The sequence below is a fragment of the Hoplias malabaricus genome, chromosome 4, assembly GCF_029633855.1.
Source record: "Hoplias malabaricus isolate fHopMal1 chromosome 4, fHopMal1.hap1, whole genome shotgun sequence".
Taxonomy (NCBI): domain Eukaryota; kingdom Metazoa; phylum Chordata; class Actinopteri; order Characiformes; family Erythrinidae; genus Hoplias; species Hoplias malabaricus.
The window spans coordinates 58,196,177-58,217,300 of NC_089803.1; the positions used below are offsets into that span (position 1 = coordinate 58,196,177).

Sequence of the window (21,124 nt, forward strand, 5' to 3'; positions counted from 1 at the left end):
AATTTTGCAGCACCACATGTAATATAATCAAATGTTTCATACCCATAATAACCCTACATTTTGACACAGCTTATTCTAACAGCAGAGTGGCGAGGTCTTGCCTAAGGTAATCTCATTTTTGTGCCACATGTTGGCATATCCGTTTCATGCAGAGCTACTTTACCAGGTTCTAAATTGTTAGAGGCAAGGAAATACTTCCTTGTATGAAAGAAAAGTTGAAAGTATTTCCTATTGACCTGCTACACTGAAAGAGCACAATAAAAATTCAGCTTGATTAAACAGAGAAAGTGTTTAATTATATAGTATAGACGCCATATTGTTTTTTATATTTACCATCTTTTAGGCTAGTCCACTGTAGGACCAAAGAGGTTTTTACTACTGTGCTGCTACAGAGCTGTAGAGTACTTCCATTTTATCACGGAGTCATTGGCAGTGTAGAAAAGCTCTGCATACCCTTGGAGTTTATAAACAGAAAATTTGTCAAGACGTTTCTGCAGCAGAAATCTACTACTTCATTCATGACTATTTCTTCCCCTGGAAGCTCTAAAAAAAAAGGAGTTCATGAACAGTTTTCTGCAACAAACTTAGAGCTTTTATTACTGATATTAGATGCATTACGCATGTTCACAGTGGCTGTAACCCTCCTGCAGTTGTTGTTCTGCAGCTTTGGTAACAGATGGAACACAGTCAGGTGTAAAATGTTTTATTTGTTAAGCTCTTTCCCTCAGAGAGGAAACGTATGGAATTTCTTGTTTGTTTAATTCAGTGTTCTATAAACGTTTGATGTTTTTCTCCTTTAGCAGTCATGTCTGTCACTATATTCATAACTCTGCTGTTAGATCGGTGACAGAGGCCATGTACATGCAGAGTGACCCTGTATAAAACACACTTCTCTTTATATTAGGGTTCTAGTTCATCTTGAAATGTTTAACATGCACAAAGCAGCATGAGATTTCAAATCCCCTTTTTTTTTAACCTCTGTATATAGATCATGGCTATAGTTTCACAATAACATATCACGCTAATGAACACTGAGTGATCACTGGATTAGGAACACCTACCTCCACTGACAATAAGTCTATCTGTTTTTTGCATACTTCGTATGAGGGAACATTATTTATAAACACCAGTAGTCCTGCGGTGTCTGATCCACTTGTACCAGCGCAACACACACTAACACACCACCACTACGCCAGTGTCAATGCAGAGCTGAAAATGATCCACCACCCAAATCATACCTGCTCTGTGCTGTACTGCGTGGGGTCCTGACCATTTGAAAAACAGGGTGAAATGGGGATAAGAAAGTATGCAGAGAAACAGGTTGACTACTTTCTGTAATTGGAGAACTAGAGTGCCCCTGTGTGGTCAGTGGAGCTGATAAAATGGACAATGAGTGTAGATACAATGTAGGTGTTCCTAATCCTGTGAATAAGCATCACTATCAGGGAATATGTGCTTTTAAAGGCTAAGCACCGCTTAATGGACCTCCATGAATCTTTTACATTATTTTAGTTACTGACATATATAAGTATGAATTAAAATGAAAATAGCAGCTTAATTTGCTTTAAAACTGACAATTTTATTAAACTGATGGAAAAACCCGAGTTCGCTACGGAAATTCTTGAACGCAACCGTGACGTCACTGGTGGACAACAGCTGAACAATGCCACGGTAAAACACCGCTATGACTGACTGTTATGACAGTATCTAGCTAGCTAAATAACCAACATTATTCATGACAATAGCCTAGCAATAAGCTAAACTCAAATTTAGACTTGCCGTTATTCTTGTAAATGTGATCGAAGTTGAACTCGAATTCTATAAACCTCCGTAATGCAGCTACGTAGCCGAGTATAATCTGAGCCACCGAGTTTAGCAAGTCAAGCTAACGTTAACTAAGACCAACTAAAACAGGCGAAGTAAGTGTACTTACCCTATTTACCTCCATGTTACAGAGGCTCTTGAACACTTTTTGTTGGTGTCCTTACATGCCCATATTGATGGAAAAGCACCAGTGAAATGAGCACTACAGATAACGGAGTGAGCGGATGGTCCTTTCCAAAGTGCCCTTTTAAAATTGACATCTTTGGGCCATTTGTGCACAGATGTCCCACTGCACATTAAATTATTGCAGCCAAAAACAACACACCTTTTCGTCATTTTGCATTAAATTAAGTGCAGCTTCTAGAGTTGTTGTCCACCATCTACGTCACAGGCAAGACACCTATTAGAGTTTCTGAACACCGTTGAGGGGGGTACCAACCTTAACCTTAAACCTTATTCCTTGAATTAGTAAGAAATAACATGTGTTCTGACTATCAATAAACACAAGTTAGGAACTTAAATCCCACTGTATTTATGTGTTTGACACTTTCATATCGCTGGTGCTTAGCCTTTAAGCATAATTCACAAACCATTTTACTGATGCCTTAGTTATGCAATTTTTTTTATTGAAACACTAATCAGTTAGGGCTGTTACAATAATTATCGACTTATCCTTAATGATATTTTCTGACTTTAAAATCGCCCATTGTGTTTACTGATGTGTTTATTTACAAAAGAATGAACGTCACCAACATTTAAACCACTTTCTATTCTAGAGCCATTATGTGGGTTTGGGGAAAACTGTGTTAAAATGACGATATCATTTATCATAATTATTTCTGGGAGAAAATATATCAGCCAAAAAACAGCTATCCGGACAGGTCTATGGTCAGTTAACAAGTCTTTGTTTCTGATACCTCTTGCGGTGTGTGTATATTTATTTTTATTAATTCAAGTGGATGCACTCTACATGTCCTCAAGACTCTTCTGATAAGAGCTTATTCTACTCTCTGAAACTTAGTCTCCTCTTCAGTTCAAGATTCATCATTCGTCCATATCAAGCATGCTGCTACGGTCAGTTAACCAAGAGTAGATGCCATGATTCAGTCAGTCCAGTACGATTGCTGCCACGCCAGTGAAATGCCATAGCTCTCATTACTCTGCTGTCACATTATTCAATCCACTGTCACACTGTGTTCCCTAATACATCCATTCTGCTTAAAGTAATCAGACACTCATCACCACATGGTCGCGCTCTTAATGTGGATTTTTTTTACCCTAACTGTGTGGCTGACAGCTGGGTTGATAGCATGTTAGTTCTAAATTCTGTGGAGAATGGCATTATCAAGGTCATGATTAGTGAAAGGGCATCTGCGTGGCTCATCTTAATAATGCTTAATGGCTCCCTCCTGCTGTGTCTTGGTGTGGGGGTGTGTGTTCCAGGTGTGATTCTCCTGCTGTTGGATCGTCTGAGGAAGCTCAGATGGGAGCAGATGTGGAGACTGACAGCAGAGAGAGAGCTGATGAGCATGCTGTCGACATCACTGGCAGATCAGGTACAAACATGAACATCACTTCTGTACAGATCTGTTCTTTGTTTAAATAACATATTTACAAAAGTCTGACCATATGCTTTCAGGCAATTTTTCAATCTCTAATATCTGATCCCATCACAAACAGACCAACATAACATTGCACATGGTAGCAGTAAAGTGCACAACGTTGATCAAATGTATTTTTCCAACAGGGAGTTGTTCTGGTAGTAAACATCCACAACTATAATTGGTCAGGAATTCCTGTGCTAATTCTACATTTTTGCAAAGTTCAGACACTGAGATGTACACAGTCTTCTTTACAAATATAGCCATCTACTTCACTGTCTGGAATAAATAGTGAACTTCACCCTGCTCTTCAATGAATAGGACCCCTACAGTGGCTCAATCTCAGCGTTTCAGTGACATTAATGTTGTGGTGGTTTTAGTGTGTGTTGTGTTGGATCGGACACAGCAGTACTGACATTACATCTCTAAGGTGGATTAATGAGGTAGGTTTGTTTAACAGAGTGCACAGTGAGTGAACACAGTTTTTAATTGTAGAGAGAAAAAAGTGCTCCTTTATGGTCAGTTGACCTGATAAAATGGACAGTGAGTGTAGATACCAGGTAGGTGTAAATTTCTGTTATTTTATAATTACACAGAATATCTGGAAGAAACTTTTAATGTTTGATGTCCATTAGTTTAGTTTTCAGTTGTGTGAACATTGCCAGTAAAATATCCATAGAGAATTTGACAAAGAACTAGGGCTGTGTACATTTCATGATAATATCAATATAATTTTTAAAACAATAAAAACAAAAATAATAATAATGATAGTTTATATGCTACATATTTATTTGTTTCAAAATCAGAATCTTGGTATGTTACTGTTTTTTGTTTTTTTAACAAATGTTTGAAACATTTACATATGTAGTAAAAGAAAATTTTACTATTTAATGAAATAATTTAACGTAATTAATATATATTACGTAGGTGTGTTCTCCCCTTGTCCGTGTGGGTTTCCTCCGGGTGCTCCGGTTTCCTCCCACAGTTCAAAAACACACGTTGGTAGGTGGATTAGTGACTCAAAAGTGTCCGTAGGTGTGAATGCGTGTGTGTGTGTGTGTGTGTGTGTGTGTTGCCCTGTGAAGGACTGGCACCCCCTCTAGGGTGTATTCCCGCCTTGCGCCCAATGATTCCAGGTAGGTTCTGGACCCACTGTGACCCTGAACTGGATAAGCGGTTACAGATAATGAAATGAAATGAAATAATTACCATGTACAACATACAATGTAACAGTTGCAATAGTTTTTTCTTAAAATTATTCATTCATTGTCTGTAACCGCTTATCCAGTTCAGGGTTGCGGTGGGTCTGGAGTCTACCCAGAATCACTGGGTGCAAGGCAGGAACACAACCTGGAGGGGGCGCCAGTCCTTCACAGGGCGGCACACACTCACACAATCACTCACACATACGGACACTTTTGAGTCGCCAATCCACGTACCAACGTGTGTTTTTGACTGTTGGAGGAAACCCAGTGGACAACTCACCAAACTCCTAACAGACAGTCACCCGGAGCGGGACTCGAACCCACGACCTCCAGGTCCCTGGAGCTGTATGACTGCGATGCTGCCTGCTGCGCCACCGTGCCACCCTTCTTTAAATCAATTCATGTATTTTTCAGAGTTTTGCCCTATTGCCAAGAATATCGTCATTGCCAGAATACCCTGAAATATTAGGTCTGTCCCCAAACCTAGTGAGCTGCCTAGGTAGGCACTGACTGCTTGGACAACTGTTCAAGTAGACAGCATTCTAATGGTGGTCTGTCCTCATGAGGCAGATTGTTAAGACACTATAGTTAGAGAGCAATTCCGTCACGGCTTGTTCATGCAACCAGTGTTTTTTATTTTTTTTTAACTCTGTGGCTAGCGTCGCCTCAGTTTCAGTACGGCGGATTCTAATCTCCCCTTTTTGTTTATTTTTTTCAAAGTTATGTTAAAACCATTGTTTTTCTTGTGAAATTCCCAATATGTTTGATGTGTCAAATGACCCTCTTCCCATTGGGGAAAAAAAACAAAAGTTGGATCCAAAATGGCCGACTTCAAAATGGCCACCATGGTCACCACCCATCTTGAAAAGTTTTCCCCCTCCCATATACTAATGTGCCACAAACAGGAAGTTAATATCACCAACCATTCCCATTTTATTAAGGTGTATCCATATAAATGGCCCACCCTGTATGTAAGGCATTGCAGAAAGAGTAGAAGCTTCTAAGGTTTGCAAGGAACGTTTTAAAAATTCCACAGCAAAAGTATTTTGAAAGATCATCAGCTGTGATAAGCTTTGCTGCACTTAAAATGTTCTTAATGTCAAAATATTCTTTTCATTGCGTTTTCTAAACTCTGGCATGAGCCAGTATGAAAGCTGATGTACTGTATATGTTTGTCTCCAACTGCCAACATTTTTTGTTCACTGCTGTGAACATGATGTCTGATCGACAGCACAACACCTAGCTGTCATACCAAACAGCTTCTTAGCCTGCTTTAATGCAGCTCTCTGCCCATACTTTCTCCAGCAAATCCAGGACCTGAGCTTCAACAGCCTCAAGCGTTTGGTTTCTTCTATCACCAAACACTCAGGGTCACATCTTTCATCTCCTCCTCAAAGGCCTCTGCCCTCTGCCTCCCTCACACTTTCTCTCTTTCACGCTCTGACATATCTCTCTGAAACTCCATCTCTGAGCACTTCAGCACTTTTTGATTTTTTTCACAGCCACTGTTCTTAACACTTCCTTTTTTTAGACAGTTTTCATCTATCCAGATCCTCTGTCTGATCTTCACTCCCAAGCATCTCCTTTATTTCCATTTGCTTTCATACCAGTCCAGTCCATGCTCTGAGGCACATCTGTGATGATTCTACATCATTAACCTCAGTTCCACATAGAGGTACTTTCAGGTCAAATATCGAGAATGATTTTTGAGCTCTATGAAGACCACATTAAGTCGAATATTAAATAAGTGATTTTTTTTTTGTCTTAATGTTTCTACATGTTTAACAGGGCTTGTGGCAGGTTTTGGAAGAAGCTAGCAATTCTGTTATCGTGAACTGCTGTAGATTAGAACAGATACCAAGCTTGTATCATTTTTCCATTTGGCAGTGTTACTGTAGATTTAACAGTTCTTTGATCTGACTCTCTCTCAGGATGCGGTGTAGTTAAACAAGTGTCCAACCATGTTTAGCCAAGAAACTGCTTTCTCAGCTGTTCATAATAGTGTCCATTTTAGATCCATCATATGATGTTTACTTTTTAACATAAACTCTATTTCTAGATGTTTTTTTTATTAGTCTTTCATTGGTTAAAACCAATTGGAATTCAGTGCTGTGTAATCTGATGAAGTTTTAAAGCACAACTAACCTTGGGATTGACCAAATGTTTAATGTGATGTGTGCATTCTGAGGAGTATGATGATTTAACGTGATCTCAAAAAACCTAAATCTACTTTGTCCATTGAGCCAAAGTAATAAGAGAACGCTTTTCTCTTATTCCCCAATTTAACTATATATATATATATATATATATATATATATATATATATATATATATATATATATATATAAACTACACACATTATTTTTGTATGTCATAAGGAAGCCTGACATTGTCCACAGGTCTGTTAGTATCTGATGGAACCGAATGTGAGCTCTACTTTTGTGCTTTGCAGGATATCTTCAACGCAGTGATCAAACAGAACCCCTTCCTGGTTCACCAGCTGCCCTGCTTTTGGAACGTCCAGCTGTCTGACCACACCCGCTCTGAGAAGTGCTACAAAGACGTGTCTGACCTCAAGGTGAGGGGGTTGGGGGAGACTTTTTGTGTATAAAATATGAGTAAAAGTAGACTAGTAGTTCATGAATACAGGTAGTTTTATTCCCAGAACAGAGGAATCTAATCAGAAATTCTATTATGTTATATTCAAAACTCAAAATAATCATAAAACTAATTTTGCATTTGTCATGATTCTGAGCCTTGAAATCGACAACAAATGCAGAATTATTGATACCTTCAACAGTCTTCAGCTGTTGACATTGTTGACTGATAACATTATAGTTGTCTGCACATAAACATTCTACAGTAGCCAGGATTATTGGCTTCTTTGAGTGGGAGCAATCATTAAAAATAGTTTTGTTTTCAGTTGGCTCAGTCTCACACTGACAGTGTGAAGGAAATCTAAATTTTAATGGAAGTAAATGTGGTCAAAAAAAGGTTGGCTATTTAATACTTAATAGCACAGTAGTGAATGCATTTCCAGGTGTGTATCCATTGTTGTTTTTGTCTAGCATCTGTCAAAACCCTTTGGTTTCATATAATTTATAATTTCACTGATTCTTCCCCATAATGACGAAAGCCTTGGGGAACTTGGACTCAAGAATGTCAATTAATTTATTTTTTTTTAACCCAATGAAAAAGGAAGTCATGGATAAAATATAAGAGGGAACATGCTTCAATTGTATTATCTATGCAAGTGTCCCTCAATCAATCAGAGGTTATGTTAGTATCATATTTACATTGTAACCGTTTGTTCATGGTCATTTCAGCCTTCTTTAACAAGGGTCCTGATAATTGTAGAGATGAACATATAGTCTATGTTTATGTTAGAAACATCAGGTAGATATTTATAGTAGATCACTACAAGCATTTAAAATGTGATGTTGAATACAGCTGTCAGGTTCTAAGCTAATAAAGACAACATCCATTAATAATATAAACAACTTTTGCTTGTGGGAGAAGCTCTAATAATATTCTGTGGATCGATCACTGCTAGAGCTCTACAAGATTTAGGCTGAATATTAAGTGGCTCCCTACTCTGTACATAGTGCACAACATAGGAATTTAAATGTTGGCTCCTGCCCTCAGTGTACAGTGTCTGCAAGTAATAGTCAATGGGGATTAAGTCACATATGCACAAGTATAGAAGGGTGTAGAAGACTGCATATTATAACTTACATAGTGCACTACACAGGGAATGGAAAGCCTTTTGAGAGCCATCTTTAGTGGAGAAGGAGCAGCTGAAATCTCATATATAGCTGATGAGAAAGAGGCAGATAAGGGAAGGGGCATATCTGTGATGGTGTATGTATGAATTCCTTCCTGCTGACTGTGACCATCTGCTCTCAGAATATGTGTGTGTGTGTGTGTGTGTGTGTGTGTGTGTGTGTGTCCTATGTCCTCTGTGAATGGCTGAGTGACAGTAGAGGAATAGCTGCCTGGTGCCCCCTGCTCCTCCCCAACTGCAACTGCTGTTCTCTTAAGCTGCACTGGCTCTAACACTGACCTTTCTACCCAAACACACCTGAGGCCAGCGTAGAAGCAGATACACCTCATTGCCAAATGACAGCATGGTTGACTGGGCCCTCTTCACTCATGTCTCACACTTCCAGTTTCATAAACTATTTTTATAAACACAGCGAACATTCTCTCTGCCTTTGTCTGTTTGGACAGGTGATCCACTGGAACTCTCCTAAGAAGCTCCGGGTGAAGAACAAGCATGTGGAGTTCTTCAGGAACCTGTACCTGACCTTCCTGGAGTATGATGGAAACCTGCTGAGGAGGGAGCTCTTTGGCTGCCCCAGCGAGACCGACCACAACAGTGAAAACGTAGGTACAGGAAAAATAAATAAAAGAGAAATTGATGGAACTCACAGTGAACTGTGGGGAAATAAGCCTCTACTCTTCTGAGAAGGCTACACAAGGTCTTGGAAGATTTTTGTAAGAATTAAATTGTATTCAAATCAAGTCAACGGATCCTTATTGTAACTCTTTATTGGAATGAAGGGCCATTTCTCAGGCCCATGAGCAGCACAAAACCACAGCAAAGAATATACAGTAAATACACCATACAATAAAAAATAAAAAATTAGCTCAGCTTAATTTCATACTGCAGTTTAGGAACAAGCAGACTAATGAACAGAGAGAATGATGATAACAATTCCTGTCGACACATAACTCATATGAGTCTGAGCGGAGTTATTTGGTCAGGGAAAAAACTACTTGTGGCAGAGGTTAAATGTTTGTATAGGGTACGAGGGAAAGTATCCTCTCTCTCTCTCTCTGTGAAATGACAGATGCCTCTGTGGGTGAGAGACACAGATGGGTCTTTCATGTGACTGTGTGTGTGTGTGTGTGCGTGCACTCCTGCATGCCCGCACATTTGCGTTCATCCAGGGTCGTTCCCTCTCCTCATAGCAAGAACAGCAGGTGGTCTTTATAATGAGACACTTTTTTGTAAGGCATGTTGAGAGAGTGTGTGGAAGGATCAGACGAGTGTGATATGGGCTGCATCCCTGCGGAGGGGACGTCAGCATCACTGCCTGCTTGCTGTGTGCAGCCTCACTGATGTATCCTAATCCTAATCTGCTTCGTTTCACAAGTGCCTACTGTGGAATTGCATTTCAGATACATCGGTTTATTGGACATTGTGTGTACACTAAAGTGGAAATATTGTAAACAAAAAAAAAAAAAAAAAGTGGCAGGGGGATCCTTTAAACAAAAGCGCACAGCCTTCATGTTTTCCTGGTGGGAATAATACCGATTTGCCACAGTTTTCCAAGTTTTCCAGGACATCTCCAGTTTCCTTAATTAATCAAATCATTCTTAGCTTGACATTTTCTAGGACGGCCTTGGCACTGCTTTTGTAGTACTAATCAATTTAATGGGTCCTTCTTAACTCGAGAAACATGCGGTCCACTCGATTTTGCTGAGTTGGAGAAGCTATTTAAATCACATTAATGGAATGCTTGGGCTAATGAAGTCACTCAGGAATTAACTGGCCCAGCTTTCCTCAGCTTTGCATGTTTCAGCCACAAATAGATTAAAAGTGTCCAGTGCCTTTCAGCAACTGAGAGATTTATTAATTTGTTTGTAAAGTAATTTTTAAGTGTTACTTATGGTGACACCTATACTATTGTGTATAAAAATGGAAATTTCCTAAAGCCCAACAAAATATTTTTCCCTCTGGCAATGTTCCAATTAAAAGCACTGCTTAATATTAATGAGGGCTCTAAGGAGAATAAAGTGTCAAGTATCTGAGCACCTTTTCCTCTGTCTGTTGACTGTGCAAGTGTTTAAGTTCCCCACAGGAAGGAAAAAATGGATTTACTGTTCATTACTTCTTGTAACACTGCTGATTGTAGTAGTATTATTAGCAGTGCGGATATTATTAGTGATGTCGTTGAATCTCACCGTTATTCCTGCTGTTTCCTCAGCTCCAGAAGACTCTGCTGGAGCTGGATGAGGATGATCCGTGTTATGAGTTCCGGAGAGAACGCTTCACTGTTCACCGCACACACCTTTACTTCCTGCACTATGAGTACCAGCCCAGCACAGACAACACTGACGTTACACTAGTGGCTCAGCTCTCTATGGACAGGTATGTTTCTATACGGATGTTATATATTAAGGATGCACAGTTGTGGAATTCTGAATTTGCCATGCCGATACTGGTATTTTTTATGCATGTATGTCAGTGTTTATGATGATGTAAATATAGGGCTATAACTTTGAAAAGCCTTAACGTTTTAATATAATATTGAATATTTAAATGTTTTGTAAACCATTATTGTCAAAGGAGATGGTATAAAATTCGAATTAACACTGTTAGTGTAATCATTTAACACTCTCAGTGTTAAGCTAACAGTAATAGTGTTGGTTTAACATTGGTGAATTTACTGTGTAAAGCCAAGTCAGGGTCAAGAACAAGACAGGGACACATTGCGTCAGGGTCAAGACCAAGAGTTTTAGTAGTCGAGCCTAAGTCAACAATGAGACTGAGAGTGGCCGAGAGGAAAGAACAAGACAGAGACTAGATTAAAATTTCTTTCAGAACATGGAGAAAAAAATGATTAGCTTGTACGTCTTCGTACATATATATTCATTCATTCATTATCTGTAACCGCTTATCCAATTCAGGGTTGCGGTGGGTCCAGAGCCTACCTGGAATCATTGGGCGCAAGGCAGGAATACACCCTGGAGGGGGCTCCAGTCCTTCACAGGGCAACACAGACACACACATTCACTCACACACTCACACCTACGGTCACTTTTGAGTCGCCAATCCACCTACCAACGTGTGTTTTTGGACTGTGGGAGGAAACCCACGCGGACACAGGGAGAACACACCAACTCCTCACAGACAGTCACCTGGAGCGGGAATCGAACCCACAACCTCCAGGCCCCTGGAGCTGTGTGACTGCGACACTACCTGCTGCTCCACCGTGCCGCCCCTATTATCATTCATTATACATTATAAATAAATAATATCATGTTAAATAATATATTTTGTAAACGAATACAAAACATTATATATAGTCTAAAATAATCATTATTATATTGTAGTCTTAATCAAAATAAGGCAATGAAAAGCATATTGATAGAGATGATTTTAATAGCTTTCCTATTTCTTTGGGAAATTTTGTACTGTGATGTGGCAGATCTTAATTTTGCTGGATGAAGATTGTGAATTACTACCACAGACCTCTAGGTGTATAAAAATGGAATATGTCCCAATGAATTGTTTAATAGGGAAAAAAAAATAAAAATCTTGGGTATCTATGAAGAATTGCTAGTATTTATCTTTTGTAAATTTCATAATGTTATGGCTGATGACTGTAAACATAATATGCTTAAATGTTTATCATGTTTTTTTTTATTGCAATTGTTTATTCATATTTATCAATATTATTTGGGCCTTGTGCAAAGATTGCAAAAGTCTATACGAAGATATCTTCATATTGAGCTACTCTGCAAGTTAACACAGGCAGGATGTGAGAAAGACTGTTTGTGTGTTGTTTGCTCTAGGTAAACAAGGTCTTTGGTGTTCTAATAATAGTCCAGAGATCTGATTTTACTCATTTGGTGAAGGCTGTGGCTGAATCAATGAGAGCTGTGAACTTTTGATGATGCTTTCAAAGCTCTTTATATCAAAGTTATTTTTCTGGTTCTGAACTGGAACCTTGACACATTGATTTTTGTATCTCGGTGAAATTGTATTAATGTTAGCTGAGGTTTGTTTGTTTTTCTTGCTTTTCTCCCACCACAGAGATTTCTGTAGTCTGCAGAGGTCAGCATTAATGCTTAATTATTAACGTCCACACCGTCCCACTTCAGCCACACGTCCAATCCACACGCACACCAGTTCAGTAGTGTTTCCTGCCACACCCACCCTCAAATCCCAGCACCATACTTGGCAGCACACACTGACTTGTGTGTTCATCACTGTGCCAGCCCATCCACCTGCACATGCACCTAAGAATTAGTCCACCGCACCTGGAAAATTATTTCACAGTCACAGAGCATTTGGTAATCCCAGCTTGTGCAGACCTCTAACCAGTGATGCATAATAAAATTCTGTTAGCTAAACTTTCAAAATAGAAGCTGTCTATTTATGATTTATGAACGCTTTGCGATTGCTAATGATGTCATGTGGCAAGTTTTTCCAGAAACCAAGGCAGTCTTCCCATTGTCAGGTTTTCAGCTTTTGGTTTTGGCTCACGGCTTCAGTTTTATTATCTGTGCGAGAATGAGAAAGTTCTTCATTTCCACTGGTCCATATTGATAAGCAGGAGGCAGGGAGCAGAAAGCCTGCAGGCCTCTGCATTGGTATTCACCACTGAGCACCAGCCTTCACTCATGGCCCACTGTCTCATTAGATCTCCAAACTCTGTGATAGGTCAGCTTTAGACCGAGGTACTGACCGAGTCGGTTCTGATTGAAGTGGAATCATCAGGAAAGGTCAGATTTTAGGTCATTCCTGCCCACACTTCTTTATGGAAGGCATTGAAGCTGACTGAGTGACACACTGACTGAGCCAGTTCTGATTGAGCTGGAATCATAGCGGAAAGTCAGAACTTAGGTTGCAAATTTCCATAGAAGGATAGAATGTGACAATACGGTTGGTTTGGTTTTGCTTTCTCTAAAATGGCCAGGATGTGGGCTCATGTTGAATAGCTGAAATGTAAATTGTCATCATATTATATGAACATTGTAGCCACTGTTGTCATTAAAGTTATCATAATAATCATGATCTTCATGTTCAGATACAATGGCATCTCTAAAGAAATCTATTCCTCTATCTTCACTCATGCAATACCCCAAATCGAAACCTAATAACCACTTGAATTGACGGTACTCTCAAAGGATATGTAGCCAAGAAATTATCATCTTTTGTGTGTTTTACATCAATACACATTTAAGGAACTTGTTTTGTGAACAATAGGGTAGATTGTTAAATTGAATCAGTTAATTTTAGGCATTTTAATTCAACAGCAGAGTCACTGTGAGCAATGAGTTTTTTCTTGTTCTAACATTCTGCTGAGAAGTCTTGAATAGTAGATACAGATATTCTTCTGGATAAACAATGACTCAGATCTTCACAAGTAGACACTTTGTGTGCTAGAACAGGCTTATATTTTTCATTGTCCAGATTACAATAGGTTTTAAATTTTACATGCTATTTAAAAAAAAAACAGGCTCTCATTTACCCTCATCTCCCTGAGAGTAAGCTGGTTTGCTTGTTCTGCATATGGTGGATAAGTCAGATTCAGATAAGGGGGTTTGAGCATCCGTCTGTTTTTCTGACATCTCTGAAAGTCAGCCAATTTTGAAGGCATTGGCATTGATTTCAAATGGCAAGAGTTAGGACCCATATCGGATTTGCTGTTTATTTCTTTCCTGCAGTCAGAGACACTGAAGTATTTTTGGGAACGACAAGTGATTGACTATTCCATATCGAGAGGACTGTGACAAAGGACTGTGGAGAAATCTATACCCTGATATCTACAAAATAGATGTTGGCAGCATTTAAAAGTCAAGGCAGTTTTTCTCCTGTCCATTTCTGGGTGCAGTTTTGTCCTTACTGACTTGATAAGGTGAGAATGATGTCGCACTTTACTGGCTCCACTCGACTGAAAAGGTCAGGGTGATGAGAAAGGGTAAAAGCTTTGCTTTCCATTTTGGGCGATAAATCTACTTCCATTTTCTTTGTCTGTAAACAGCCTCACTGACAATCAGGGATGTATAACCTTTCCTGAGTACACCAGTTTGAAATCCAGCGGACTAATCCAGAGTTGTCTGACATCAGTAATACAATTGTACAAGTCTGAATCTTTGTGTGGGTGGTTCTCCATGTTGATTACTAAAAGGGCGTTTGTATGTTTGATGCGAGGCAATGTTGATCTGTTGCAGGCTGCAGATGCTGGAGGCCATCTGTAAACACTGGGAGGGTCCCATCAGTCTGGCTCTGTATCTGTCGGACGCTGAGGCCCAGCAGTTCCTGCGCTACGCTCAGGGCTCGGAGGTGCTAATGAGCAGAAGCAATGTGGGATACCACATCGTCTACAAGGAGGGTCAGTTCTACCCCGTTAACCTGCTGCGCAACGTGGCCATGAGGCAGGTCAACACCCCCTACATGTTCCTGTCCGACATCGACTTCTTACCCATGTATGGACTCTACGAGTACCTCAGGTAAGACTGCTGCTTAGAGCAGAGATTGAAACTTCAGTTCTCCATTATTTATTCTGTTCAAGCCGCAACATACAACTTTTAATTCAAGAGCTCTGAAGCTCTTTAGTCTCCTTCATTACCTGCTTCAAATGGAGAAACGTTGGACAGAATAGATCAAGAATGAATGCTTCCTTGTGGGCTCCAGAGGCCTAGATGCTTTACCACATTTTTGAGGTAGACAGAAGGTGACTAACGTGTAGGATTTTATAAAATTGGACAGCATCCAGAAATGCTACTGTATGGACAAGCTCTTTTTTTAGGGGATTTCTGTTAGGGCTTGAAACATGTACGATGTACCTCCTGCAGGAAGTCAGTGATGCAGTTGGACATGGCCAACACTAAGAAGGCTCTGGTGGTCCCTGCATTTGAGACGCTGCGGTACCGTTTGTCCTATCCTAAATCCAAGGCGGAGCTTCTGTCCCAGTTGGATATGGGCACCCTCTTCACCTTCAGGTTTGCAAAAAACTGTCACACACATTGACACTAACTGTTCAGGGACCTGCTATAATAGTGCATTCATCCTATAAATATTTTACAGCCCTCAAAGGCATTAGCCTCTTTGAACAGCATAACCTAAAAGCTTTCTGGGTGGACAAAGTTGCTGCATGCATTATTTCTTCTCTTATACTACGTTAAGTGCCACCTTGCCATATATGTCAGGTACAGATTACATCAGTCTCTTGAGATTCTGCTACTTGTTCATTTTAGCTTCTTCTATGAACTTTGTGCTTGATGTCCACACGACATCTCATGTCAAAATGACAGCTGTAGGGTGTATGTATTGCCTCTTTCACACATGAACTCCAGAGAATCTCTAGAGAAATCAGGTCCGGCGATGTCCCGGAGTGGTCCTTTCATGCATGCAGCACAGTGTGTGTCAGATACACTCTCTCAGTGGGAAATGTGCTGCATGCTTGAGGCGTGGTGTGGTGGCTATGCAGGAGAAACTCCAGAGCATTAGCGGCTCCATTCTCACATGCGCAGACCCTGAATTTACCCAGCGTGGGATAAAGTCTGCGTAAAGTCCAGGACAGATGTTGCGTGTGTTTGCATTCACACATACAGCTCCTCCGGGTAAACATTTCTGTGTTGCTGTGCATGTGTGGAAGAGGCTTACGTGACTTGTTCAACAGACATGATCAAACACGGGGACAGTTTTACTTAGCAGCAAAATCACCAGACCCCATCCTGACTTCTCAGTTTGGAACAGCAACTAAAACAAGCACACTTTCATCAAAATGGTGTAATCATTACCTGACACAACTGATGCTGTTGTTAAGGCGTGGAGACACATAACCAAAACACATTCAGATGTGGAGTTTTATTTTTTTTTACGAGTTATTGTACATGCTGTTGGACAAGTTATTGTTTGCTTTAGTAAGGTTAGTTAATCATTTAATAATGAAAGATATTAATAAAAATAGTATTCTGTTGCTCATTTCTAATTTCTCACTGAACTCTCCACTGTTGTCTTGGGCAACAAGGAAATATGCCATACTGCAGTTCAGATTTTACCTTTTTTATCTTCCCAGGCACCTGTGACTTCTAGCAAAGTAGAGTTCCTATTTCTATTTCCTCAGGTATCATGTGTGGACAAAAGGCCACGCTCCGACTAACTTTGCCAAATGGCGGACAGCTACAACACCGTACAGAGTGCAGTGGGAGGCCGACTTTGAGCCGTACGTAATGGTGAGGAGAGACTGTCCAGAGTATGACCGCAGGTTTGTGGGATTCGGCTGGAACAAAGTAGCCCACATTATGGAGCTGGATGCACAGGTAAACCAATTGTCATTAACTTTGTTGGCAAAAGGCAGCAGCTATGTCCATTCTCTCTCTGTATATCCCACACTTCACTGAGGCCAACCACAGATTCTGTAGGCCAGAAACTACTTGGTAATTCTACCTTTACTCTCAAAACTGCTTGCTTTCCACTGTGTGGTTTTTACAAATGAAACACTTAGCAAAGCCACTTAGCAAAGGTAATCTTGCAGCAAGAAATGGAGCTGCCAAAGGATGCATTCAGTGTTTTATTTAAAGCCACTCTGTTTTCTTTGCAGAGACTGGTTCTTTGTAGAATAAAGAAGAGCTTGATCTATGAAGCTTGACTAAAAATGTGCTTATTATTAATGAATAATGGTGGCCGCATTGTTTGTCGTTATTTTCCAGCGTTTCTGTAATGAGTTGAACAATGATCTAGTACTATATCAAGCCCTGACGATTCATATGATATGGCTTCATTAAAATTACAGCTTATATTTGTATTGTTGTGCTTATAATTGGGGAAAAAAATTGATGATAAAGATCAGTATCGTTAAATGATGACATTTTATTGAAATAAACGTCCTTGCTGTCTTGGCTAAGTTTGTTTTGTGTGGAATGCTCTCAAGCTTCTCCAGTTTTGGTTCTGTCTCGGCTGCCAGAGTATAAAAATAATGATTATGTTAAAAATAATTTTCTTTATAGAGTTCGCCGTAACGCCTGGAACATAGCTTGAGGGTGACATCACAGGCAAAAATCACGTACGACCTGCAAAGACCCATTGGTTAACTTTTGATTTCCAATATCTACACCGCTAATGTCAGTCTATATTTTCGTTCAGTAATTTGCTGATTCAAACCAAAAAATTTAAAATTGCTGTGTGTATGGCAGAGGTACATGTGTTTGTGTCAAAAGTAACCCAAATGGTAAAGGGGTGTCATATTTTTAAGACAATTAGTAAACATACTGCATGTACTTTCCTACTTATTATTTGTTTCAATTGTTGGTTCATTTGTTGTGTTGTATTTGACGGAAATATTTCATTCTTCCTCACAGGAATATGAGTTTGTGGTTCTGCCAAACGCCTACATGATCCACATGCCTCACGCACCCAGCTTCGACATCACCAAGTTCCGGTCCAATAAACAGTACCGTGTTTGCCTCAAGACTCTGAAGGAGGAGTTTCAGCAGAACATGTCCAGACGCTATGGGTTTGCTGCCCTCAAATACATGACTGCAGACAACAACAGCTAGCGAGGCCACGTCATGCTTTACTCTATCCAGGTGGTATTAAGCCACTGAAAGTTAGAAAGGCATGTGACATTACAGGTCCATAATGGACCTAATAGTTTGATAATGAGATGATGGGAATTCAGAGAGTTATGCTTATTTGTTCTGGCATTCAGGGTGCTGATTTGACCATTTGTGACGTTTTCAGTCACTGCTTCAGAAACAGAAAAGGTGCAATATCTCATTGTGTCTTCAGTTGGATTCCCTAAGATTAAATGTTTAATATCTGATTCATTCAAACAAGCCACTCCTTGGAAAGGAATTGGGATATCATTAACAACCGGGCAGACAGCCTTTTGCCATGATGATCTGCATATGGCTACTTACGAATCAGCACTGCTGAGACTCACCTGTGGTATGCTGGAATACGTCCAACGATGCCTTGTCATGGACTCGGAGTGAAGCCCCAAAGCAAAAGGTGGTGGTGTATTCGTGTTTGGGCCTGGGAACCTTTTTTCAGTATTAGTTAATCAACCGAATGTGGACACAAGGAAGAGTCAGCCGTTTAACTGGTAAAACTAGGAAGTTATAACTAGCGTGAGTCTGTCACTAGAAGTGATTGATGAAGCATCAGGGTTTAGTTCCTCTGTAGAAAACATGCACTGTTAACCACAAAAACTGTTTAACAGACAGTGCTGGATTTTGAAAGCAATGGACTAGAAGGGAAAATAGCTCCTAGAGAGATTTTTCCCCTCTCAAAAGCACTGAGGTTGAAGAATAGAACCTCAATGCACAGTAGCAATTTTATGTTTGGAGAAAGTTAGGCTATGCCTATTGACAATCCAGACAAAAGAAGACAGAAAAAAACCCAAATCATGACTAAGCATATACTGAGTCACTTTGACACCATCCTTTTTTCTTTTAAACAACAGTATTATAATTTCTGATGTTGTCCTCATTGTCCTGAGATTTCAAATGGATTGCTTTATCATTATCATGTCAGTAATGTGTTTACACTTCTTGCAGCTGCGTAAGCCAGCAGAAATGCACTAACTCCATTGTGGAGTCAAAATGACAAAATGGCAGGATGTAACAGAAAGCAGCCGCATACACATAGTGGCATCTGAAAGGTAAGATGACCCTGTAGTGCCATTAATTGTGCACCTTTGTTCCAGAGAGAGTTTGCTCTTCTATCCCTTTGGTTAAGATTCTTAAACTCTTTCTTTAACAACAAGATGAAAAACATAGAGACATCCGGTCATGTCCAGCCATTTATCATGCATTCAGATACAAGGAAATGGAATTTCATGAACAAGTATAGTATTGTATACGAAATGTCAGCACTTTGATTGACTTACAGAGAGAAACCCAGCCCCAACCTTTCTTTTCTGAACAAATGTGAACTTGTTTTTGCGACAGTATTAAGTCTTAATGAGGTGCTAGTACCTATTGACTGCAGTCTTGAAGGACCAGATGTCATCTTGTAAAAGAATGTTTGTCCAATGATAGAGGTAATGTTTCATTTTTACTGTATACGAAAAGTTCTCCACACACATGTGCATGCTTATTTTATGTTGTTTCGGTGGACTTTCTTTTTCTAAGCTAATGGCAGGTTTATTATTCATTGCATTGTGTTGATAAGGGCATTATTGTGCTTATTTGAACTCCATTCTTATGAGTTTTTAGAAACCACCTTAATAGACTTTATATCAGAAGGTATCCAGACACTACATTTAATTTGTGAATTGAGCTCCTTTAAGGTGGACCCTTTATTGAAACTTGTTCAACATTGTGTGCATTCATCTTGTACAATCTCCACAAAAAAGCATTACCATGAGAGGCTCTGGACTATGAAGCTAAGGTGACTCTGCCCAGTCCAAAATGTCAACTAGCGGCAGTAACCCCCAAAGCATTACGCTCTTGAGCAGTGAACCTGTTTGCTCTGTAGAGTTTTTACATGTAATTTATGAAGAAACATTGTATGGTCAAGTGTCAACATGCTGTTGGAGATAGTGTAAAGGCCTTTTCACACCGTAAAATACAAATGTGATTTTTTTTTACTTAGTGGAACCTATGTGTTTTTTGCCTCAACGCTCTGGAATCACAGGAAGACACTGTAAGAGGAAGAACAAATTGATTAATTGAGTAGGAACGCTGATAAATGTATCATTTCATGTTAAACACTGCAACTAAACAACACAGAGAATTCCCCCCCAGTCTCCAGAGACAACACAGAGAGTTCAGCAGTGTTTCTGTAGGTCACGGGGAGAGTTTGAGGCTCCAATTCTGCGTGTTGCTCATCTTCTAATTCAAAATCTGACACAGCCTCACACAGTCCGTCAGTTTCGGTGTGAAAGAGACACAGAACCAGATGTGAGGTTTTTTTCCCCTTCGTTAGTAAATAAATCTGACTCTGTGAAAAGGCCTTTAGTCTATAGTTCCATTGATATATAGCCCAAAGTTTCTTATTGTTGTTCTGATGTTCTTGTTACAAGAACACATCTGGCCCAGCGAGCTTATTTTACGCAAGTATTGCTAAGAGCTTGGAGTTTATCTAGAATGCTAAATTAAAACTGTCCAAACACACACCTCTAATTAACAAGCAAAGGCTGCTTACAAGTTTAAAAATGGATGTGTATTTCAGGCTCCTTGAGAGCAGAAAGATTTGCGTGTTTGGGGGTGTGTCATGAACAGCTCTGCGGCTGTAAGACAGTGACTAGACTTACATGTGGAAAATAGCACTGACAGTTTTTTTTTCTCCTACATGAATAAAAATGCTGGAAAAATGATGCATCTTTTGCTGTTTTACTTTGGGAGCATTTGACAGTAGTGTACCATCTAAAAAAATGAAAGGCTGCAACTGTAGTGTTTGTCTAATGCGACACCTGTTATTCTAGAATCTCTCAAGACCAGAGGAGGGATTACGAAAAGGGATAAAACAAATGACAAAAAGAAATATCATTGTAGCCAAAAGCTGGCATCGGAATGTGTCATATTTGGGAAATAAGCCTTGCATCTGCTGACATTTTTTTCATCCTAAAGAGCTCTTAGATTCTTATTGGAATTTGTCTAAACCTCCTGAGCCCCTGCTGTACAATTCAGTAAAACTGATTATTTCACAAGCCTTTCCTAAACCAAACATGATTTGAGCAATGATTGAGGATGGTACAGCTTTAAAAATGCAATCTATGTCTTAAAAAAATTAAAAATAAATCAAAT

At 39.7% G+C, this 21,124-nt stretch overlaps 1 protein-coding gene across 1 annotated transcript in view; it reads left to right on the forward strand.

Annotated features, from left to right (window-relative positions):
• Positions 1-21,023, forward strand: part of LOC136694489 (xylosyl- and glucuronyltransferase LARGE1) — a 56,842-nt gene extending 35,819 nt beyond the window's left edge. Inside the window, exons 8-15 of the mRNA XM_066668103.1 lie at positions 3,268-3,380; positions 7,083-7,208; positions 8,861-9,016; positions 10,624-10,787; positions 14,600-14,878; positions 15,224-15,370; positions 16,498-16,693; positions 17,732-21,023. Of these exons, the coding sequence (XP_066524200.1) occupies positions 3,268-3,380; positions 7,083-7,208; positions 8,861-9,016; positions 10,624-10,787; positions 14,600-14,878; positions 15,224-15,370; positions 16,498-16,693; positions 17,732-17,929 (1,379 nt within the window). The 3' untranslated portion in view covers positions 17,930-21,023. The remainder of the gene's footprint in view (positions 1-3,267; positions 3,381-7,082; positions 7,209-8,860; positions 9,017-10,623; positions 10,788-14,599; positions 14,879-15,223; positions 15,371-16,497; positions 16,694-17,731) is intronic.
• Positions 21,024-21,124: the final 101 nt, after the last annotated feature.